We start from the raw sequence: 25,347 nt of genomic DNA on the forward strand, positions 1-25,347 counted from the left end.
GGGGCTGAAAGGTTGGAACTTAGTGGGGTGGAGGGGCTAAGCAGGATGGAGGGCTTGGAAGGCTGTGGGGAGACCGGGGGAGGGGGGCTGCTCCGTTCCTAATGGCTTCCATTAGAAGATGAAGTGCTGTCAGAAGACTTTGGTCAGCATAAAGGGCCCTTCGCTGTATAATCAGGGGCAGGCGGGCGGGACGGGGGAATTGTTACAAATTGCATTTACTCTCCATTCCTGGGGGTCCATGTTTAATTAAGGGATTTTTCCACCGCTACGGTTGGTGGGTAGGGGTGAAGGTTGGGGAGGGCAAAGGGGTGGGGGGGGGGGGTAGTGTGGAATAAGTGCTTCATGCCAGGAAATACTGTCAATCATAAAGACATAATGTATACGTACACACACACTGTAGTCAGATGCCTACTGCACACTCACTCACACACAGGCAGGCAGGCACACACACTCTATGACCGTGCTATGAAGTCTTCTTCTTTGACTGAAACGGCCTCTACGTGACTGATATCACACTTCACCAGAACACTGCTCTGTGCGTCTCAGATCATCTTTTTCGAGAACATTTGAACAGATTTTCTCCAAGGTAGCGTCTCCTTACCGTCTGCATTCACCCCCCCCCCCCCCCCCAGCAGGACAGACTGCTCTGCACTGGTTCTGAGGGGTCCTGAGGTTTCTTCATGATTACTCCAGTAGCCTACATCAAAACTGTAACCTAGTCCTTTGTTCTATTACATGTGTCCATGTACGGGCACAGTTACCCCAGCAGACCCTTTTATACGAAGAAACCCAGCCATTTTGGGTCTGACGACAGACAGTCCCGCTGCTTTATTCACACAAAGAGAGAACTGGGTCAGATCAGAAAGAATTCTTGGAAACCTCTGAGCTGAAATAGGATTTGACTTGTGTGTGGGTGCTGTCTGGTGTGTCAGTCAGGAGCAGGCAGAAAGCTTTGAGAGCTCTGCAGCTTTCTCCTTTAAAGTGCAGTCTCACCCCCCCCCCCCCCCCCCCACACACACACACACACCTACCGAGCTCCTCTCACAGACACCCGGCTCCTCTTTGATTCCCTCGCTCCAGAAGGGGTGAAGGGAAGAAGCCGCCATGTGAATTTTTGTTAACTGCTGAGGTTACAATTACGTATCTCTTCATCCCTTCCTTTCGTATTTGTCGCGGGGGGGAAGGCAGAAAGCCGTGCAATCAGGGCCCAGCCGAGAAAGGGCCTGTCATGTCAGCCTTCGAAGTGTCACTTGCCTTCCACTAAATTGCCTCTCTCGTCTCCCTTCTTCCATCCTTCCCTCTCGTCACCTGCACACGATTCTTCACAAAGGAGAAGGCACAGAAAGGGAGACAATTTTCTTTGACACGCTCTGTACCTGTCACTGGTTCACAATTGAAACATTAATCATTGTCCCTGATTAAAGCTAAAAGGTGTATTTTTCCCCTCATAGACCCACCCTCCCATTTCCTCCAAAAGAATTTCACATGCCACATTTTACCCCCATTAAGAAGTCTGCCTGGCTGATGTGATGTCATCATGAGATAGATAGAGGTTATGTCCCAAATGGCACCCTATTCCCTACATGGTGCACTACTTTCAACCAGAGCCCAATGGCACTGGTCAAAAGTAGTGTGTTTACATAGGGGAATAGGGTTGCATTTGGGACACAGCCAGACTGCCAGAAGTGGAAGCGATCAACAGCAATTTGAGCTGATCAGAGAGAGAGAGCGCCCTACTCTTCACTAGGTCTATCAAGCAGCACAGCACTTACAGTCCTTATGCAATCAGACCTTTCTCTTTAGAGTATTGTCCTACTAGGAAACTGCATAAAAGGCCTCACCCCAAGAGACATACAATGAACACTCCGACTGACGTGATGAGCAGATGCATAGAAGGAATAGATGGTGACACTCCACTATAGATACATCTTGCTCCCTCTCTCTACCTCAGGGTGAAGACGTGGTTAATAAGACAGGCTTTCCTCCTGTCTCTCTTCACTGTCTCCCAGTCTTCTCAGGTTCCTTCACCCTCATCCACTACAGCTGCACCATCCCTCTCTAAACTCTACACCCATCCCTCTCCTCCTCTCTAAACTCTACACCCATCCCTCCCCTCCTCTCTAAACTCTACACCCATCCCTCCCCTCCTCTCTAAACTCTACACCCATCCCTCTCCTCCTCTCTAAACTCTACACCCATCCCTCCCCTCCTCTCTAAACTCTACACCCATCCCTCCCCTCCTCTCTAAACTCTACACCCATCCCTCTCCTCCTCTCTAAACTCTACACCCATCCCTCCCTCCTCTCTAAACTCTACACCCATCCCTCCCCTCCTCTCTAAACTCTACACCCATCCCTCCCTCCTCTCTAAACTCTACACCCATCCCTCTCCTCCTCTCTAAACTCTACACCCATCCCTCCCCTCCTCTCTAAACTCTACACCCATCCCTCCCCTCCTCTCTAAACTCTACACCCATCCCTCTCCTCCTCTCTAAACTCTACACCCATCCCTCTCCTCCTCTCTAAACTCTACACCCATCCCTCTCCTCCTCTCTAAACTCTACACCCATCCCTCCCCTCCTCTCTAAACTCTACACCCATCCCTCCCCTCCTCTCTAAACTCTACACCCATCCCTCTCCTCCTCTCTAAACTCTACACCCATCCCTCTCCTCCTCTCTAAACTCTACACCCATCCCTCTCCTCCTCTCTAAACTCTACACCCATCCCTCTCCTCCTCTCTAAACTCTACACCCATCCCTCTCCTCCTCTCTAAACTCTACACCCATCCCTCCCCTCCTCTCTAAACTCTACACCCATCCCTCTCCTCCTCTCTAAACTCTACACCCATCCCTCTCCTCCTCTCTAAACTCTACACCCATCCCTCCCTCCTCTCTAAACTCTACACCCATCCCTCTCCTCCTCTCTAAACTCTACACCCATCCCTCCCCTCCTCTCTAAACTCTACACCCATCCCTCTCCTCCTCTCTAAACTCTACACCCATCCCTCTCCTCCTCTCTAAACTCTACACCCATCCCTCCCCTCCTCTCTAAACTCTACACCCATCCCTCTCCTCCTCTCTAAACTCTACACCCATCCCTCTCCTCCTCTCTAAACTCTACACCCATCCCTCTCCTCCTCTCTCCAGTCTCCATCCATCCATCCCTCCCCTCCTCTCTAAACTCTACACCCATCCCTCCCCTCCTCTCTAAACTCTACACCCATCCCTCCCCTCCTCTCTAAACTCTACACCCATCCCTCCCCTCCTCTCTAAACTCTACACCCATCCCTCCCCTCCTCTCTAAACTCTACACCCATCCCTCCCCTCCTCTCTAAACTCTACATCCATCCCTCCCCTCCTCTCTAAACTCTACACCCATCCCTCTCCTCCTCTCTAAACTCTACACCCATCCCTCTCCTCCTCTCTAAACTCTACACCCATCCCTCTCCTCCTCTCTAAACTCTACACCCATCCCTCTCCTCCTCTCTAAACTCTACACCCATCCCTCTCCTCCTCTCTCCAGTCTCCATCCATCCATCCCTCCCCTCCTCTCTAAACTCTACACCCATCCCTCCCCTCCTCTCTAAACTCTACACCCATCCCTCCCCTCCTCTCTAAACTCTACACCCATCCCTCCCCTCCTCTCTAAACTCTACATCCATCCCTCCCCTCCTCTCTAAACTCTACACCCATCCCTCCCCTCCTCTCTAAACTCTACACCCATCCCTCCCCTCCTCTCTAAACTCTACACCCATCCCTCCCCTCCTCTCTAAACTCTACACCCATCCCTCCCCTCCTCTCTAAACTCTACACCCATCCCTCCCCTCCTCTCTAAACTCTACATCCATCCCTCCCCTCCTCTCTAAACTCTACACCCATCCCTCCCCTCCTCTCTAAACTCTACACCCATCCCTCCCCTCCTCTCTCCAGTCTCCATCCATCCATCCCTCCCCTCCTCTCTAAACTCTACACCCATCCCTCCCCTCCTCTCTAAACTCTACACCCATCCCTCCCCTCCTCTCTCCAGTCTCCATCCATCCATCCCTCTCCTCCTCTCTAAACTCTACACCCATCCCTCCCCTCCTCTCTCCAGTCTCCATCCATCCATCCCTCTCCTCCTCTCTAAACTCTACACCCATCCCTCCCCTCCTCTCTAAACTCTACACCCATCCCTCTCCTCCTCTCTAAACTCTACACCCATCCCTCCCCTCCTCTCTAAACTCTACACCCATCCCTCTCCTCCTCTCTAAACTCTACACCCATCCCTCCCCTCCTCTCTCCAGTCTCCATCCATCCATCCCTCTCCTCCTCTCTAAACTTCACACCCATCCCTCCCCTCCTCTCTCCAGTCTCTATCCATCCATCCCTCCCCTCCTCTCTAAACTCTACACCCATCCCTCTCCTCCTCTGTAAACTCTACACCCATCCCTCTCCTCCTCTCTAAACTCTACACCCATCCCTCTCCTCCTCTAAACTCTCCATCCATCCCTGCCCTTCTCTCTAAACTCTACACCCATCCCTCTCCTCCTCTCTAAACTCTACACCCATTCCTCCCCTCCTCTCTAAACTCTACACCCATCCCTCTCGTCCTCTCTAAACTCTCCATCCATCCCTCCCCTCCTCTCTAAACTCTACACCCATCCCTCTCCTCCTCTCTAAACTCTACACCCATCCCTCTCCTCCTCTCTAAACTCTACACCCATCCCTCCCCTCCTCTCTAAACTCTACACCCATCCCTCTCCTCCTCTCTAAACTCTCCATCCATCCCTCCCCTCCTCTCTCCAGTCTACACCCATCCCCCCTCCTCTCTAAACTCTACACCCATCCCTCTCCTCCTCTCTAAACTCTCCATCCATCCCTCCCCTCCTCTCTCCAGTCTACACCCATCCCCCCCCCTCTCTAAACTCTCCATCCATCCCTCCCCTCCTCTCTCCAGTCTACACCCATCCCCCCTCCTCTCTAAACTCTCCATCCATCCCTCCCTCCTCTCTCCAGTCTACACCCATCCCCCCTCCTCCCTAAACTCTCCATCCCTCCCCTCCTCTCTCCAGTCTCCATCCATCCCTCCCCTCCTCTCTAAACTCTCCATCCATCCCTCCCCTCCTCTCTCCAGTCTACACCCATTCCCCCTCCTCTCTGAACTCTCCATCCATCCCTCCCCTCCTCTCTCCAGTCTACACCCATCCCCCCTCCTCTCTAAACTCTCCATCCCTCCCCTCCTCTCTCCAGTCTCCATCCATCCCTCCCCTCCTCTCTAAACTCTCCATCCATCCCTCCCCTCCTCTCTCCAGTCTCCATCCATCCCTCCCCTCCTCTCTAAACTCTCCATCCATCCCTCCCCTCCTCTCTCCAGTCTACACCCATTCCCCCTCCTCTCTAAACTCTACATCCATCCCTCCCCTCCTCTCTAAACTTCACACCCATCCCTCCCCTCCTCTCTCCAGTCTCCATCCATCCATCCCTCCCCTCCTCTCTAAACTCTACACCCATCCCTCTCCTCCTCTCTAAACTCTACACCCATCCCTCCCCTCCTCTCTAAACTTCACACCCATCCCTCCCCTCCTCTCTCCAGTCTCCATCCATCCATCCCTCCCCTCCTCTCTAAACTCTACACCCATCCCTCTCCTCCTCTCTAAACTCTACACCCATCCCTCTCCTCCTCTCTAAACTCTACACCCATCCCTCCCCTCCTCTCTAAACTCTACACCCATCCCTCTCCTCCTCTCTAAACTCTCCATCCATCCCTGCCCTCCTCTCTAAACTCTACACCCATTCCTCCCCTCCTCTCTAAACTCTACACCCATTCCTCCCCTCCTCTCTAAACTCTACACCCATCCCTCTCCTCCTCTCTAAACTCTCCATCCATCCCTCCCCTCCTCTCTAAACTCTACACCCATCCCTCTCCTCCTCTCTAAACTCTACACCCATCCCTCTCCTCCTCTCTAAACTCTACACCCATCCCTCCCCTCCTCTCTAAACTCTACACCCATCCCTCTCCTCCTCTCTAAACTCTCCATCCATCCCTCCCCTCCTCTCTCCAGTCTACACCCATTCCCCCTCCTCTCTAAACTCTACATCCATCCCTCCCCTCCTCTCTCCAGTCTACACCCATCCCCCTCCTCTCTAAACTCTCCATCCATCCCTCCCCTCCTCTCTCCAGTCTACACCCATCCCCCCTCCTCTCTAAACTCTCCATCCATCCCTCCCCTCCTCTCTCCAGTCTACACCCATCCCCCCTCCTCTCTAAACTCTCCATCCCTCCCCTCCTCTCTCCAGTCTCCATCCATCCCTCCCCTCCTCTCTAAACTCTCCATCCATCCCTCCCCTCCTCTCTCCAGTCTACACCCATTCCCCCTCCTCTCTGAACTCTCCATCCATCCCTCCCCTCCTCTCTCCAGTCTACACCCATCCCCCCTCCTCTCTAAACTCTCCATCCCTCCCCTCCTCTCTCCAGTCTCCATCCATCCTTCCCCTCCTCTCTAAACTCTCCATCCATCCCTCCCCTCCTCTCTCCAGTCTACACCCATTCCCCCTCCTCTCTAAACTCTACATCCATCCCTCCCCTCCTCTCTCCAGTCTACACCCATTCCCCCTCCTCTCTAAACTCTACATCCATCCCTCCCCTCCTCTCTCCAGTCTACACCCATTCCCCCTCCTCTCTAAACTCTACATCCATCCCTCCCCTCCTCTCTCCAGTCTACACCCATTCCCCCTCCTCTCTAAACTCTACATCCATCCCTCCCCTCCTCTCTCCAGTCTACACCCATTCCCCCTCCTCTCTAAACTCTACATCCATCCCTCCCCTCCTCTCTCCAGTCTACACCCATTCCCCCTCCTCTCTAAACTCTACATCCATCCCTCCCCTCCTCTCTCCAGTCTCCATCCATCCCTCCCCTCCTCTCTCCAGTCTCCATCCATCCCTCCCCTCCTCTCTCCAGTCTCCATCCATCCCTCCCCTCCTCTCTCCAGTCTCCATCCATCCCTCCCCTCCTCTCTCCAGTCTACACCCATTCCCCCTCCTCTCTAAACTCTACATCCATCCCTCCCCTCCTCTCTCCAGTCTACACCCATTCCCCCTCCTCTCTAAACTCTCCATCCATCCCTCCCCTCCTCTCTCCAGTCTACACCCATTCCCCCTCCTCTCTAAACTCTCCATCCATCCCTCCCCTCCTCTCTCCAGTCTACACCCATTCCCCCTCCTCTCTAAACTCTCCATCCATCCCTCCCCTCCTCTCTCCAGTCTACACCCATTCCCCCTCCTCTCTAAACTCTCCATCCATCCCTCCCCTCCTCTCTCCAGTCTACATCCATCCCTCCCCTCCTCTCTCCAGTCTCCATCCATCCCTCCCCTCCTCTCCCCAGTCTCCATCCATCCCTCCCCTCCTCTCTCCAGTCTCCATCCATCCCTCCCCTCCTCTCTCCAGTCTACACCCATTCCCCCTCCTCTCTAAACTCTCCATCCATCCCTCCCCTCCTCTCTCCAGTCTACACCCATTCCCCCTCCTCTCTAAACTCTCCATCCATCCCTCCCCTCCTCTCTCCAGTCTACATCCATCCCTCCCCTCCTCTCTCCAGTCTCCATCCATCCCTCCCCTCCTCTCTCCAGTCTCCATCCATCCCTCCCTCCTCTCTCCAGTCTACACCCATTCCCCCTCCTCTCTAAACTCTACATCCATCCCTCCCCTCCTCTCTCCAGTCTCCATCCATCCCTCCCCTCCTCTCTCCAGTCTCCATCCATCCCTCCCCTCCTCTCTCCAGTCTACACCCATTCCCCCTCCTCTCTAAACTCTACATCCATCCCTCCCCTCCTCTCTCCAGTCTACACCCATTCCCCCTCCTCTCTAAACTCTCCATCCATCCCTCCCCTCCTCTCTCCAGTCTACACCCATTCCCCCTCCTCTCTAAACTCTCCATCCATCCCTCCCCTCCTCTCTCCAGTCTACACCCATTCCCCCTCCTCTCTAAACTCTCCATCCATCCCTCCCCTCCTCTCTCCAGTCTACACCCATTCCCCCTCCTCTCTAAACTCTCCATCCATCCCTCCCCTCCTCTCTCCAGTCTACACCCATTCCCCCTCCTCTCTAAACTCTCCATCCATCCCTCCCCTCCTCTCTCCAGTCTCCATCCATCCCTCCCCTCCTCTCTCCAGTCTCCATCCATCCCTCCCCTCCTCTCTCCAGTCTCCATCCATCCCTCCCCTCCTCTCTCCAGTCTACACCCATTCCCCCTCCTCTCTAAACTCTACATCCACCCCCCCCCTCCTCTCACCAGTCTACACCCATTTCCCCTCCTCTCTAAACTCTCCATCCATCCCTCCCCTCCTCTCTCCAGTCTACACCCATTCCCCCTCCTCTCTAAACTCTCCATCCATCCCTCCCCTCCTCTCTCCAGTCTACACCCATTCCCCCTCCTCTCTAAACTCTCCATCCATCCCTCCCCTCCTCTCTCCAGTCTACACCCATTCCCCCTCCTCTCTAAACTCTCCATCCATCCCTCCCCCTCCTCTCTCCAGTCTACACCCATTCCCCCTCCTCTCTAAACTCTCCATCCATCCCTCCCCTCCTCTCTCCAGTCTACATCCATCCCTCCCCTCCTCTCTCCAGTCTCCATCCATCCCTCCCCTCCTCTCTCCAGTCTCCATCCATCCCTCCCCTCCTCTCTCGTCTCCATCCATCCCTCCCCTCCTCTCTCCAGTCTACACCCATTCCCCTCCTCTCTAAACTCTACATCCATCCCCCTTTTCTCTCCAGTCTCCATCCATCCCTCCCTCCTCTCTCCAGTCTCCATCCATCCCTCCCCTCCTCTCTCCAGTCTACACCCATTCCCCCTCCTCTCTAAACTCTACATCCATCCCCCTCCTCTCTCCAGTCTCCATCCATCCCTCCCCTCCTCTCTCCAGTCTACACCCATTCCCCCTCCTCTCTAAACTCTACATCCATCCCCCTCCTCTCTCCAGTCTCCATCCATCCCTCCCCTCCTCTCTCCAGTCTACACCCATTCCCCCTCCTCTCTAAACTCTCCATCCATCTCTCCCCTCCTCTCTCCAGTCTACATCCATCCCTCCCCTCCTCTCTCCAGTCTCCATCCATCCCTCCCCTCCTCTCTCCAGTCTCCATCCATCCCTCCCCTCCTCTCTCCAGTCTCCATCCATCCCTCCCCTCCTCTCTCCAGTCTACACCCATTCCCCCTCCTCTCTAAACTCTACATCCATCCCCCCTTTTCTCTCCAGTCTCCATCCATCCCTCCCCTCCTCTCTCCAGTCTCCATCCATCCCTCCCCTCCTCTCTCCAGTCTACACCCATTCCCCCTCCTCTCTAAACTCTACATCCATCCCCCCTCCTCTCTCCAGTCTCCATCCATCCCTCCCCTCCTCTCTCCAGTCTACACCCATTCCCCCTCCTCTCTAAACTCTACATCCATCCCCCCCTTTTCTCTCCAGTCTCCATCCATCCCTCCCCTCCTCTCTCCAGTCTCCATCCATCCCTCCCCTCCTCTCTCCAGTCTACACCCATTCCCCCTCCTCTCTAAACTCTCCATCCATCCCCCCCTCCTCTCTCCAGTCTCCATCCATCCCCCCCTCCTCTCTAAACTCTCCATCCATCCCCCCCTTTTCTCTCCAGTCTCCATCCATCCCTCCCCTCCTCTCTCCAGTCTACACCCATTCCCCCTCATCTCTAAACTCTCCATCCATCCCTCCCCTCCTCTCTCCAGTCTACACCCATTCCCCCTCCTCTCTAAACTCTCCATCCATCCCTCCCCTCCTCTCTCCAGTCTCCATCCATCCCCCTCCTCTCTAAACTCTCCATCCATCCCCCCTTTTCTCTCCAGTCTCCATCCATCCCTCCCCCTCCTCTCTCCAGTCTACACCCATTCCCCCTCATCTCTAAACTCTCCATCCATCCCCCCCTTTTCTCTCCAGTCTCCATCCCTCTCATCCCCTCCACTCGAAACTCTCCATCATCCCTCCTCTCTAAACTCTGAATGTTCTACTCTCCTGGCCACCTTCCCAATACACGGTTATATTGACTGTGGAACAACGCAGGGCATTATTCATCGCTAGGCTACACTAACAGCCTGGTCGCCCAGTGGATATTTCACAGCACCGTCCACTCTCATTTAGTATGAGATGATTTTTCACCTGTTCAGTATGGCACAGCTGCAATGTGTACATTCAGCACCATCACAACCTCCAGCGTGTACAAAACATTTCATCAGCTGCTGTCGTTCGTCTTGTTCCACAGCCGTCAGATGTGATTAATATGAGAGAGCTACTGCCAGCATTACCAGCTGGTGGAAACAAACAGGACATTGAAAGAAGTGGATGAAGTGTAGGAGTGATATCACTCATGGGCAAGAATATTGCTCACATAACCTTTGACCCTTGGCCTTTACAGAGATGTCTTCTCTCTCCTACTCATGACCCCTGGAGCCTATTTCCTCCTGCCCTCCCGTCCCTCCTCTACTGCCTCCCTCCCACCAAGTCAGAGACCTGGCGTGTGGTGGCTGGGCTGAGTGGGCTGCTGCAGACTGCAGTAGATTCTCTTATAATGGATTCAGCCAGGGGGCCAGACTGTTAACGTTACAGCTGCTGCTGTACAACGTGCCTCTCCATCACCATCCAGTGCCAGTCAGGGCAAAAATAATAGGAGGCAAGATTCCAATTATTTTATAGCTGTTGACCTGGAGCACCTGTATACTGGATGAGGAACGGGGTGAAGACTAAGGACAGATAGCTAAGACAGTATAGTATTTGTGGAAAAGGCATGTTTCATAATGGATCTGATTGCATTGAATTGAAATGTGTCTGGTTGGAGTAGAATACATGAAGCTTTTCCAAGCTGGTGGTTGACAGAATAACTATTCCTACAGTGGAATAATTGACAGCGTATGATATCCCTGCCCGGCGTGGGACTCAGATGCCACTATTCCCCCCTTCACTACCATATGGACTGAGTGTACAAAACATTAAGGACACCTGCTCTTTCCATGACACAGACTGACCAGGTGAATCCAGGCGAAAGCTACGATCCCTTATTGATGTCACTTCAATTAATGAACGGGAGAAGACGGGTTGAATAAGGATTTTGAAACCTCCAGACAAAGGATTGTGTGTGTCTGCCATTCACAGGCTGAATGGGCAATACAGAAAGATTGAAGTGCCTTTTGAATGGGGTATGGTAGTAGGTGCCGGGAGGTGCGCAACTCAATGTTAGGAAGGTGTTCTTAATGTTTTGTAGACTCAGTGTAGCAGCACCAAGCTCAGTGACATATTCAGACTGTGACCTCTTTAGATCAACACACTCCGAAGAAACGATTCAGGAAGGGAGGGAAGAGAAGGAACAATTGAGTCCCCCCACCCACCCTCACACACACACAGAGAGTGTGTGTTGAACACATGCAGCGTCCATCCAGCCAGCCACTCCAGCTCTGAACAGATGGTAGTGGGAGCCATAGTAGTTGACTTGCATATACATCGCTGTTCTGTTCCAACCAAGACAGAGACAGACAGGCAGGAAGGGAAAGATGCTGTGGTCGCATATGTGCCTGTCTGTATCACGTCACTGTTTATAGCATGGAAATAACAGCGACATTGAACTATTGTCAGGCGGTCTCTGAAATGATTCGACGTGGCTCTATTTTTGCTGGCGTTAAGACAGCGCAATTGCCAAACCCACACTCGTTTGCATTTTCTACCTGTTAAAGCCGGCGCTCTTCTTTTTTAAATTCTTAGCGCCAGGATCAGTCATTTACCTGTCTTGTGCTGAGGCGGGAAAGGTGGCGATGTCTGAGGTGTGTCCTTAAAAACGTGCGCCAAAGTGCCAATTTCAGAATGCGCTGGTGGGGATATTTAAGACCAACCGAAAGCTGGTTTTAAAGGTAACGCGGTTGGTTATGGCTTAACAACGGAAGCGCAGCCTTTCCAGCTGTGGCGCACAGTGCCCATGTGCACATGGAACAAGAGAGATGTGCTTTTTGTGTCGTAAACCTCGTATTTAGAAAAAAAATTCAACATGTTTTTTTTCTTCATTTGATTAAAAAACATTGTTTTTGTTGTCCTGCCCAATGCATTCGCTAGGCAGTCAAGACTATCGATAAAGGGTTTAGCTCGTGAAACCGGTTTGAATTTTGTTTTTATCACCTAAGCTTTATTAAAAGGTCAAGTTTGACAGCAGCAAAACAGTGAGTCTACATCCCCTTTTCATCTATGTAGGCTATTACATTATTTTAGCCAGCTGCCGTTAATACAGTATTATTATTACAGTGGATGTGAGTAAAAAACCTCTTCGTGTAGGCTATATGGACATCATGGAACGAGAGATGCGGTAATCCGATGACACTCACATTGCGAAACATTTTACTTCCTCTAATAATTGCTTGTTTTCCGTTTCATTTGATTATAAAACAAGTCCGTATAGGCGACCCTTACCCTATTATAGAGAAAGCTGGTTCAACAGCAATGTGTCTGCTGTCTTTCTCATCCTGGCCATGCATTAGCCAAGTAGCCTATCTACAAATCGTTTCTAGATGTCTACTCCTGAGGTTTATGCACCATTCATGTGGGCCTACTGTATCAGCGGGGCATAGTCCTTGCGGCTTTTCAAAGAGCGCCTCTTGTTCGGTTATCAAAGACGTGCTCCTTCAATCGTATTTCAATTATTCAGTCCTATAATGCAATATCAATGGTAGGCCAAGGCTATATCTTGGTTATTGAGAGTGCGCCTCACGCATTCAATACCATCTAGTCTTTTTTTATTTGCTGAGAAGTGCGATGCGTAAAGGCCTATACCCGGTGAAGCGTTTATGACGATGTTGATTGACAACACTCCAAACGTATTGAACAACCACTGCATGTTTTTTTTTTCCTTCTTCTGTTGCCATCACTCGTCACCGGGCCCCAAGCCGAATTGGAGTTGACGACAACGACAATAACCGACAGAACTTTAGACAAACCCATTGCGCCTTGAATGTCGGATGAGTGGCCACCGCCCTTGTTTCACCTGCAACTTGTTTATTCATCAAAACCCAGCCCTTTCGCGCCACGGCTGCGCAAATATGTCTGACACACACAGGGACCCGAGAGCTCTACCGCCAGCGTTTAGATTTACCACTGTGATTAGGTTTGTTCAAATAGAGCCCTCAGAAAATCTAGCTAATTAAATACTTATTGTCAGGAATTCAAGTGAATAACTACATACATTCACAAACAGCTTTTGATAATCATAGCCAGCACAAGATCAGACTCTGCTATACAGTATGCATTTCCCACGGTATTTTCTCCATAACTCTCATCTAAGCTCTCTCTGTAACATACAGTATAATGGGATTACAGTAGTAGATGCTTGGAGAAAGTGTGTCAGCAGTGCAACAGAGTTGTATCCGTTTTTAAAGGGGCTTAGCCTCTCTCTCTCTCTCTCCCTCTTTCCTATTCCAGTTCTCACTAACATGCAAACTCCATTTTCGATGTCACTACACTACAGGAGTCGCATGGGAGCATTTAGGGCTCGCGGTGTGGGCCAACACAAAGACACCGATCCCCAACCGCTGCAAAAAGCTGTACTGTGTGAACTGTGTTTGGGTTAGCTCAGTTTCTTCTCCGGGAGCAGAGCTGCCTCCCTGCTGAACCCAACCCAATGTTCCACAGACCTCCAGCAACACCCGTCCAAAGACTATGTTACCATGCAACTCGCAACTAGCTACTTGATAATGCAGCCTCGTATGCCTTCCTGCATGGAGAAAGACCATTGTACGCTGTAGTGGTACTCTGTCGTTGTCTTCTGTAGTTCCACCTCAAAGAGCATGGCTTGAGTAGCTAAGACAATTCCCCCTGCTGCACACTTAGGCTGTGCACTGCCTTAGAAAAGACTGTGTCTGCATTGCTTAGGTTTTTCTTCCTGCCAAATGCAATAGATGGTGGGACCAAGTTTGTACGAGATGAGTTCTTATCGATCGCTGGTCCCCCCCGCCCCTCTAGACTAGAGCAGAGGACAACAGGTAAGAGGCATGGTACTTTGCTGGCGCTGTGAAGCTTTAAAGATATTTAGCTCTAATTAAGTTTCTCCTCTGAGATAGAGAGAGAGAGAGAGAGAGGGGGGGGGGTGTAAAAGGCTCCCAGCAGCAGGAGTGCAGCACAGTAATCAATCAGGTTCCTCTACTGTTAGTGATAGTGCTGCAGGTCCTACCCTCGTTCCCTCACAGGGAAAATGGCCACTCCTGGGCATACAGGCGGGTAGGAGTGTTATTCACCTCAACCTGCCAGACTAGGATCTGTGACCAGTAGAGTTGGGGATATCCCCAGTGCCCCCAATGTCCTGTGTCAGAGAATGATTGCCGACGGACACACTTCATCATCTCACTTTTCTCAGTTTTAGGCTCCATCAGCACCACTGGAGGAGAGATCTGAAAAGTAGCGTTCTTGGTGTCAATATTATCAGCCTCAAGCTCTTAGCTCTGCCAGTGTGTGCTGTTGTATGAAGGGTAACATTCAATTAACAGCGGATTTTGGCATGGTATTGCAGGAGGTGGTTGTTGGGCTACACGTTATGAATCTACTCTTTCGGCTTTTGGGATGAAAAGAGTAGAGGCAGACGGATGAACTGTGCTGAACTGTCTCAGCTCATCCCGCTTGACTTGCTCTCGTCTCACGTCTCATATTGGAAAGCTTCGGTTGTTAGAGCAGGATAGGGTGGATTGGTGGCCTGTTTCAGTCTTTTGGCGCATGAAGCATCTCAGAAGCTAATGTCTCTCTTTCCCTCCCTCTCTCCCCCTCCCCGTCTAAGGTGTGTAAGGTTCTGAACACCACCAGTATGAATTGCTTTGCTCCATCCCTGGTGGCAGAGTACCGTCCAGGCCTGGACACGGTCAAACACGCTGATGAGTTTGGGTTCATCTTCAACAACGTCCAGACTCTGCTAGTCTATAACAAAACCATCTTCCTCTACTACCCCAACCCATACTTTGAACCTCTCAGCACCAATGGAGTCCTGGAACAGAAGCCCGGCTCGCCCATCATTCTCAAGGTACGGCAGAAGGGCGTGGGATCGTCATCAGTCAATCAATCAAAAATGATCCATAAAAGTCTTTTTAAAGGGCCTTTACAGTAACTCGCCTAGATTTTAGAAACCAAAAGAGGGTTTAGGGGACTTGACAGCTACCATTAAACTGCAGTCATGTCTGAGGTAAAAACATCTTAGTATGACAATGTGATCTACGTTATAACTGTATCATAACTGCTGTATCATAACAAGCAAGACATTATTTTAAGATGACTTGAGGTTTCAATAATCCCCCCACAGGGCAGAAACCTGGTGCCTCATGCCTCAGGGGGGGTGAAACTCAACTACACTGTGTTGATCGGGGAGACCCCCTGCTCTGTCACCGTGTCTGAGACCCAGCTGCTGTGTGAGCCCCCTAACCTCACGGGCCAGTACAAAGTCATGGTACGTCAGTCATGTCTGTCCAAACACACACACGCGTGCGCACGCACACTGACACACACACACAGTGGTTCGGACACACACACCCTCTTCCTGCCTCTCTGTGTGTCGGAGTGTCTACGTAGTTTCATTTCCATTAAAGTTTGACCTGTGAACTCCATTATTCTGGCACGTTTGTGGTTGTTCTTTCAGGTCAAAGAGAGGGCAGTGTTACTGGGCTCTGGGCGTCAAAAGGTTCTGTTAGAATCCACCGCAATTATTTCTGCCAGTCTGCTCACTTATTGAGTGGAAGTCCCCAGAACTTTACTCTTCACTGTCCTCGATGACGGGGTGTGTTGGTGTGTCTGTGCGTGTGTGTCTATGCACACTGTCTGTGCGCCGGATGGGTTTATTTAACTGAATCTAATGTGTGTGCGTGCATGCCTGTGTGTGTGCGTTTGAATGTGTGTGTTTCTCTGTGTGTGTGTGTGTGTGTGTGTGTGTGTGTGTGTGTGTGGTGTGTGATATTCAGGTGCAGGTGGGTGGTCTCCATGTGTCTCCGGGGTCAGTAAACATCCTGTCAGACAGCCTGCTCACCCTCCCCGCCATCGTCAGCATTGCCGCCGGCGGAGGCCTTCTCCTCATCATCGTCATCCTCGTCCTCATCGCGTACAAACGCAAGTCGCGGGAGAATGACCTCACCCTGAAGCGCCTGCAGATGCAGATGGACAACCTGGAGTCCCGGGTCGCCCTGGAGTGCAAGGAAGGTGGGTAACACATTATTTAGACAGTCCATCTGCAGATGCTCTACGGACTAGCAGTGCCATTGATATGCATCAATGAGTTTCTTCAACAAATCAACCATAGACTATTAGTTGCAACTCTCACAAACTATCGTATCGACTACAGAAGGGTCGGTGGAGCCCAGAGACAACAAAGTCATGCGATTACATTGGAAACTGAAATCAAAATGTCTGTGACGAGTACGACAATTACGTTTGTTCCTCTTCTGCTCTACGGAGCCGTTTCTGAGACACTTTGATTGCGGTCTCCCAGAAGGGCTACTGACTGAGCTACGCAGGCTGAGTTCACGGGTTAAATGACGACCGTGAGAGTGCATTGACTCACATGAAAGACACAAATGGGTATTTCCGCGTAGTAAGTCAATTACTGGTGCTGTGTGCTGCATAGCGTAATATAAGGTATTGTGAAAGAGGGGTCAGTGAGTCAGGTTTTGTCTGGCACACAGTCGCTGCTACTTTAGTTTGCTCTGAGTGTGTGACCCCGATCGTGGCACACAAGATGCACATGGTGCTTGTCTATTATTTACACACACTGACTTGTTCACTTACACACACACACACACACACACACACACACACACACACACAAACACACTGATAAACACAACGTTTTCCTGTGAACAGATCTGGAACGGCATATCATCTTTATTTCATGCTGGCATTTTCTGTATCACGGACGCACAGGAAGCATTGTGTTTGTGTGTGTGTGTGCGGCATGTGTGTTCTGGTCTGTGTGTGTTTGCACAGAGTTTGTTGTAAAGGCATGGCCTCGTTTAAAATTGTAAAGGCAGGCTTAGTTAAAGCCTGATAAATCTGTGTTAGTGCTGAACTCTAATGTCCTACACACACGCACACACACCCACACACACACACACACGCGCCCATGCACACAGAAAAATGAGAGTTCCTCGAGGGTTATTTGGGAAGGGTAATGGTTCTATGTGGAACCATACTGACTCAAATAACCCTTTGAGCCAAAAAAATATGATTTCCTCTTTTAGTGATAACTAAAATGTAGGGGCGGTGGGTCATTCTAATATTTTGGGACGTGGTTTTCTCACAGCTCTTTTAGCGATAACTAAAATGTAGGGGCGGTGGGTCATTCTAATATTTTGGGACGTGGTTTTCTCACAGCTCTTTTAGTGATAACTAAAATGTAGGGCCGGTGGGTCATTCTAATATTTTGGGACGTGGTTTTCTCACAGCTCTTTTAGTGATAACTAAAATGTAGGGCCGGTGGGTCATTCTAATATTTTGGGATGTGGTTTTCTCACAGCTCTTTTGGTGATAACTAAAATGTAGGGGCGGTGGGTCATTCTAATATTTTGGGACGTGGTTTTCTCACAGCTCTTTTAGTGACAACTAAAATGTAGGGCCGGTGGGTCATTCTAATATTTTGGGACGTGGTTTTCTCACAGCTCTTTTAGTGATAACTAAAATGTAGGGCCGGTGGGTCATTCTAATATTTTGGGACGTGGTTTTCTCACAGCTCTTTTAGTGATAACTAAAATGTAGGGGCGGTGGGTCATTCTAATATTTTGGGACGTGGTTTTCTCACAGCTCTTTTAGTGATAACTAAAATGTAGGGGCGGTGGGTCATTCTAATATTTTGGGACGTGGTTTTCTCACAGCTCTTTTAGTGATAACTAAAATGTAGGGGCGGTGGGTCATTCTAATATTTTGGGACGTGGTTTTCTCACAGCTCTTTTAGTGATAACTAAAATGTAGGGGCGGTGAGTCATTCTAATATTTTGGGATGTGGTTTTCTCACAGCTCTATTAGTGATAACTAAAATGTAGGGGCGGTGGGTCATTCTAATATTTTGGGATGTGGTTTTCTCACAGCTCTATTAGTGATAACTAAAATGTAGGGGCGGTGGGTCATTCTAATATTTTGGGACGTGGTTTTCTCACAGCTCTTTTAGTGATAACTAAAATGTAGGGGCGGTGGGTCATTCTAATATTTTGGGACGTGGTTTTCTCACAGCTCGTTTAGTGATAACTAAAATGTAGGGCCGGTGGTCATTCTAATATTTTGGGACGTGGTTTTCTCACAGCTCTATTAGTGATAACTAAACTGTAGGGCCGGTGGGTCATTCTAATATTTTGGGATGTGGTTTTCTCACAGCTCGTTTAGTGCAACCGGGAGTCATTCCAGTTGGTCTAATCTGTTGTGTTATGCTATTAGATGTTACATATGACTATGGTCAGTGAAGGTGTCTTGTGAGAGACTCCCGTATAGCCTTGTGTCAATTGAGAACGGGTTGAATACGTCAGTAGTTCTCCATTCTCTCCTTGTGCTATGTATTCCCTGCCAGCCACCCTGAACGCAGCTTGAATGTAGACTGTCCCAACATAAAGGATGTATAGAAGACATGTTGATGTTTATTACCATGAATCTCGCCCTGGAGGCAGAACTGAGCGATTTTTTTAAATATTTTTTTCCCCGCTGGGTGGATACAGCTGCAAAGTCAAAATGGTCTATATCGTAAAAATTCATGAAATGTTTTTATCCGTTTTTGGTTTTAATTTAGGGTTGGGTTTAAAATGTAGCTTTATGACTTTGTGGCTGTGCCAGCTCGTGACCACTCTGCAGAGCTGCCTCTGGAGCAAGATTCATGGCAATAAATGCCAGCCTACGTATAGAAGGTGGGACATACAGAATAAATAGTATATTAGAATGGTACATCCTCCAAACACAGGAGGTTGGTGGCACCTTAATTGGGGAGGACAGGCCCGTGGTGATGGCTGGAGCGGTTTCCAGGTGTTTAATGCCATTCCATTCGCTCCGTTCCAGCCATTATTATGAGCCGTCCTCCCCTCAGCAGCCTCCTCTGCCTCCAAATGTCATTGCCTCGTTAATCTGAGTTGTGTCAGGGAGGTGGCAGAGTAGAGGAGTTAATAGTGAGGTCCGCTCTATGTCTGTGGGGCTTTGGGCTGTTGTCAGGCCCAGCTGGGGGAGTGAGCAGAGCAGCACATGGCTGCATGGGGTTTACAGGGCTAAAGCCCTGGCTACAATCAGACACACAGGCCAGGAGACAGGCCTAGAGGTCGTTTAAACCAGTAGCTGTGGCCAGGAGGAGCCTAGTGCCCCGAGGGTGGATTTAGAAGGGCTGCTAGGTACCTGGGTTCCACATCAGGGGTCTGAGTCTGAGCCTTGGGCTGGGGTAGCAGGGGGGCTGGGGGGGTAGGTGGGAAATATGGCTGTGATTGGCTGTAGAGAGGCTAAGGAATCTCTCTCAGGGCAGTGCTGGACTCAGTCAGGATGGGGCCAATTAACCACTTCTCACCTGCAGCTGCTAACAGCAGGGGACCGACACACAGGAGCTCAGATACTGTACAGTACAGCCAATTTACTGGCCACCGGAAGGGAATGTGTGTGTGTGTGTGTGTGTGTGTGTGTGTGTGTGTGTTTCGGGGGGGGGGGGTGTTGTGTGTGTTTGGGGGGGTTGTTATGTGTGTGATTTATGCATGTACAGTGGAGAGAACAAGTATTTGATACACTGCCGATTTTGCAGGTTTTCCTACTTACAAAGCATGTAGAGGTCTGTCATTTTTATCATAGGTACACTTCAACTGTGAAAATCCAGAAAATCACATTGTATGATATTTAAGTATTTCATTTGCATTTTATTGCATGACATAGGTATTTGATACATCAGAAAAGCAGAACTTAATATTTGGTACAGAAACCTTTGTTTGCAATTACAGAGATCATACGTTTCCTGTAGTTCTTGACCAGGTTTGCACACACTGCAGCAGGGATTTTGTCCCACTCCTCCATACAGACCTTCTCCAGATCCTTCAGGTTTCGGGGCTGTCGCTGGGCAATACAGACTTTCAGCTCCCTCCAAAGATGTTCTATTGGGTTCAGGTCTGGAGACTGGCAAGGCCACTCCAGGACCTTGAGATGCTTCTTACGGAGCCACTCCTTAGTTGCCCTGGCTGTGTGTTTTGGGTCGTTGTCATGCTGGAAGACCCAGCCACGACCCATCATCAATGCTCTTACTGAGGGAAGGAGGTTGTTGGCCAAGATCTCGCGATACATGGCCCCATCCATCCTCCCCTCAACACGGTGCAGTCGTCCTGTCCCCTTTGCAGAAAAGCATCCCCAAAGAATGATGTTTCCACCTCCATGCTTCATGGTTGGGATGGTGTTCTTGGGGTTGTACTCATCCTTCTTCTTCCTCCAAACACGGTCAAAAAGCTCTATTTTTGTCTCATCAGACCACATGACCTTCTCCCATTCCTGCTCTGGATCAAACAGATGGTCATTGGCAAACTTCAGACGGGCCTGGACATGCGCTGGCTTGAGCAGGGGGACCTTGCGTACGCTGCAGGATTTTAATCCATGATGGCGTAGTGTGTTACTAATGGTTTTCTTTAAGACCGTGGTCCCAGCTCTCTTCAGGTCATTGACCAGGTCCTGCCGTGTAGTTCTGGGCTGACGCCTCACCTTCCTCATGATCATTGATGCCCCACGAGGTGAGATCTTGCATGGAGCCCCAGACCGAGGGTGATTGACCGTCATCTTGAACTTCTTCCATTTTCTAATAATTGTGACAACAGTTGTTTCCTTCTCACCAAGCTGCTTGACTATTGTCCTGTAGCCCATCCCAGCCTTGTGCAGGTCTACAATTTTAACCCTGATGTCCTGACACAGCTATCTGGTCTTGGCCATTGTGGAGAGGTTGGAGTCTGTTTGATTGAGTGTGTGGACAGGTGTCTTTTATACAGGTAACGAGTTCAAACAGGTGCAGTTAATACAGGTAATGAGTGGAGAACAGGAGGGCTTCTTAAAGAAAAACTAACAGGTCTGTGCCGGAATTCTTACTGGTTGGTATGTGATCAAATACTTACGTCATGCAATAAAATGCTAATGAATTACTTAAAAATCATACAATTTGATTTTCTGGATTTTTGTTTTTGATTCACATCTCTCACAGTTGAAGTGTACCTATGATAAAAATGACAGACTCCATAATTTCAGGTAGATTTTAAACTAGCAGGTCTGGAATCAGTTGATCTATACTAACATCCCTGCTCATGTCTGCTCTGTCTACCCCCCCACCAGCATTTGCTGAGCTGCAAACGGACATCAATGAGCTGACCAGTGATCTGGACAGAGCTGGTATCCCTCACCTGGACTACAGGACCTACGCCATGAGAGTCCTCTTCCCTGGCATCGAGGACCACCCTGTTCTCAGAGAACTGGAGGTACGGAGAGACTGGAGGGGGGAGAGGGAAAGAGAATGGAGAGGGGGAATGGGAGAGTTTGAGAGAGTTAAAGAGAGGGGAGGGAGGGAGGGAGGGAAAGATAGTGAGTGAGTGAGTGAGTGGAATAGAGAATTGATGACGAAGTGATAAAAGGAGAGGGAAGAGAGAGAGGGGAAATGGTGAGAGCTTTAACATCACTCCCCTGCGGCATGCCCTCCATAAGCACCACAGTGCCCAGAGGGAGACTGATACCAGTATGCAGCTCTGCCTCTCTACCCTCTGGCCTCACACACACTCAGACAAATACACACACAGCACACATAGGTCCCAGTACAGGGTCCCAGCACACTCTATTTCACCCACCAGCAGCTCCTTCATTGGGAGTAATGACGTGGGTAATGTCCTGTTCACTGGAGGCCATGGGACCCACCTCCTCTACTGGGGATAAACTGACTGGAGCACACTCAATACCCTCACTCTGACTGGAACACACTCAATACCCTCACTCTGACTGGAACACACTCAATACCCTCACTCTGACTGGAACACACTCAATACCCTCACTCTGACTGGAACACACTCAATACACTCACTCTGACTGGAACACACTCAATACCCTCACTCTGACTGGAACACACTCAATACCCTCACTCTGACTGGAACACACTCAATACCCTCACTCTGACTGGAACACACTCAATACCCTCACTCTGACTGGAACACACTCAATACACTCACTCTGACTGGAACACACTCAATACCCTCACTCTGACTGGAACACACTCAATACCCTCACTCTGACTGGAACACACTCAATACCCTCACTCTGACTGGAACACACTCAATACCCTCACTCTGACTGGAACACACTCAATACACTCACTCTGACTGGAACACACTCAATACCCTCACTCTGACTGGAACACACTCAATACCCTCACTCTGACTGGAACACACTCAATACCCTCACTCTGACTGGAACACACTCAATACCCTCACTCTGACTGGAACACACTCAATACCCTCACTCTGACTGGAACACACTCAATACCCTCACTCTGACTGGAACACACTCAATACCCTCACTCTGACTGGAACACACTCAATACCCTCACGCTGACTGGAACACACTCAATACCCTCACTCTGACTGGAACACACTCAATACCCTCACTCTGACTGGAACACACTCAATACCCTCACTCTGACTGGAACACACTCAATACCCTCACTCTGACTGGAACACACTCAATACCCTCACTCTGACTGGAACACACTCAATACCCTCACTCTGACTGGAACACACTTAATACCCTCACTCTGACTGGAACACACTCAATACCCTCACTCTGACTGGAACACACTCAATACCCTCACTCTGACTGGAACACACTCAATACCCTCACTCTGACTGGAACACACTCAATACCCTCACTCTGACTGGAACACACTCAATACCCTCACTCTGACTGGAACACACTCAATACCCTCACTCTGACTGGAACACACTCAATACCCTCACTCTGACTGGAACACACTCAATACCCTCACTCTGACTGGAACACACTCAATACCCTCACTCTGACTGGAACACACTCAATACCCTCACTCTGACTGGAACACACTCAATACCCTCACTCTGACTGGAACACACTCAATACCCTCACTCTGACTGGAACACACTCAATTCAGAAAGACCTCATTCAGGGCAGAAGGTCCAATAGGGACGAAGTATACACTGTAGCAGTTATGACAAGCATTTTCCAATGGGACTGTGTGTGAGCGTGTTTATCAACCTCTCGATGTCGTGGGTGTGGTACAGTGTGTATTAACCCTCTGTGTCCTGGCCTGGTCTGTGTGCAGGTGTCGGGTAACGGTCAGCTGAGCACAGAGAAGGCTCTGAAGCTCTTCGCTCAGCTCATCAACAACAAGGTGTTCCTGCTGACCTTCATCAGGACTCTGGAGCTCCAGCGCTCCTTCTCCATGCGCGACCGCGGCAACGTGGCGTCGCTCATCATGACGGCGCTGCAGGGCAAACTGGAGTACGCTACCGACGTGCTCAAACACCTGCTCTCTGACCTCATCGACAAGAACCTGGAGAGCAAGAACCACCCCAAGCTGCTGCTGCGTCGGTAGGAGACACACACTGATACACACACGCGCTCGCTCTAGGCACACATTACACGTACACACACATACTCACTCACACAACTGCTATGGGCATACTGGAAGGGGAAGAGATAGTGGAGGTTGAAAAGAATGGGAGGATGTTGATGAAATATGGATCCCTTAAGGAGGGGACCAGAATGGTGCATTCATCTACCAATTGTATTGATTCCATTCATCAAGATAATACGTACTTCATTTATAATGGCAAAGACATTCATTTGATCAACAATGACTTCTCTTGTGTAGAAATATCCTTAGAATTCTCAGCAAAGATGGGAAGAGAGTTGTACCAATTGAGGGTTTAATTTGGGTCTGTTTGCTACAGCAGGAAAATAACGGGAAATGTGAATTATTATGTGGATTATAATTAGTGGACGTTTTTTGTAGGGTTTGATACATTTTTCGTGAAGGAAAGTCAAATCTGGAATGTTAAAGTAGAAATTGCAAACTTCAGAAGCCTTTTTGAGCCTCAAATACACAACGTTTTACATTTCCTGCATTGCAGTAAAGTTCCTCTTCAACAGGGTGGTCCTTCCTTCATCTCTCTCTCTCCTTCCTTCATCTCTCTCTCTCCTTCCTTCATCTCTCTCTCTCCTTCCTTCATCTCCCTTTCGCCTTCCTTCATCTCCCTCTCCTTCCTTCATCTCCCTCTCCTTCCTCATCTCCCTCTCCTTCCTTCATCTCTCTCTCTCTCCTTCCTTCATCTCTCTCTCTCCTTCCTTCATCTCTCTCTCTCTCCTTCCTTCATCTCTCTCTCTCTCCTTCCTTCATCTCTCTCTCTCCTTCCTTCATCTCTCTCCTTCCTTCATCTCTCTCTCTCCTTCCTTCATCTCTCTCCTTCCTTCCTTCATCTCTCTCCTTCCTTCCTTCATCTCTCTCCTTCCTTCCTTCATCTCTCTCCTTCCTTCCTTCATCTCTCTCTCGCTCTCCTTCCTTCATCTCTCTCTCGCTCTCCTTCCTTCATCTCTCTCTCTCTCTCTCGCTCTCTCTCTCCTTCTCTCTCTCTCTCTCTCTCCTTCTCTCTCTCTCTCTCCTTCCCTCATCTCTCTCTCTCCTTCCTTCATCTCTCTCTCTCTCTCTCTCTCTCTCCTCTTGCTCTCCTTCCTTCATCTCTCTCTCTCTCGCTCTCCTTCCTTCATCTCTCTCTCGCTCTCTCTCTCCTTCTCTCTCTCTCTCTCTCCTTCTCTCTCTCTCTCTCTCTCTCTCCTTCCCTCATCTCTCTCTCTCTCTCCTTCCCTCATCTCTCTCTCTCTCTCCTTCCCTCATCTCTCTCTCTCTCTCTCTCCTTCCCTCATCTCTCTCTCTCCCTCTCTCCTTCCTTCATCTTTCTCCCTCTCTCCTTCCTTCATCTCTCTTCCTCTCTCCTTCCTTCATCTCTCTCTCTCGCTCTCCTTCCTTCATCTCTCTCTCTCTCGCTCTCCTTCCTTCATCTCTCTCTCTCTCGCTCTCTCTCCTTCCCTCATCTCTCTCGCTCTCTCTCTCTCCTTCCCTCATCTCTCTCTCTCTCTCTCCTTCCTTCATCTCTCTCGCTCTCCTTCCTTCATCTCTCTCGCTCTCCTTCCTTCATCTCTCTCGCTCTCCTTCCTTCATCTCTCTCGCTCTCCTTCCTTCATCTCTCTCGCTCTCCTTCCTTCATCTCTCTCGCTCTCCTTCCTTCATCTCTTTCTCCTTCATCTCTCTCTCTCTCTCCTCTTAGTCTTGTAGTCCACAGTTGTACCACTGTCAGTCTCACTTATCCTCTAAACTCT

At 49.9% G+C, this 25,347-nt stretch overlaps 1 protein-coding gene across 2 annotated transcripts in view; it reads left to right on the forward strand.

The window, feature by feature from the left end:
* The window catches only part of LOC135528346 (plexin-A2-like), a 326,345-nt gene that overhangs the window by 263,537 nt on the left and 37,461 nt on the right, over window positions 1-25,347 (forward strand). The window contains exons 18-22 of one of the 2 annotated variants that reach the window (XM_064957364.1): window positions 14,777-15,016; window positions 15,293-15,436; window positions 15,945-16,179; window positions 21,289-21,431; window positions 23,294-23,562. In XM_064957364.1, the coding sequence (XP_064813436.1) occupies window positions 14,777-15,016; window positions 15,293-15,436; window positions 15,945-16,179; window positions 21,289-21,431; window positions 23,294-23,562 (1,031 nt within the window). Of the gene's footprint in view, window positions 1-14,776; window positions 15,017-15,292; window positions 15,437-15,944; window positions 16,180-21,288; window positions 21,432-23,293; window positions 23,567-25,347 lie in introns of those variants that run through there. The other variant, XM_064957365.1, reaches the window with a different exon arrangement.

The sequence above is a fragment of the Oncorhynchus masou genome, chromosome 33 (genome assembly GCF_036934945.1).
Source record: "Oncorhynchus masou masou isolate Uvic2021 chromosome 33, UVic_Omas_1.1, whole genome shotgun sequence".
Classification (NCBI taxonomy): Eukaryota; Metazoa; Chordata; class Actinopteri; order Salmoniformes; family Salmonidae; genus Oncorhynchus; species Oncorhynchus masou.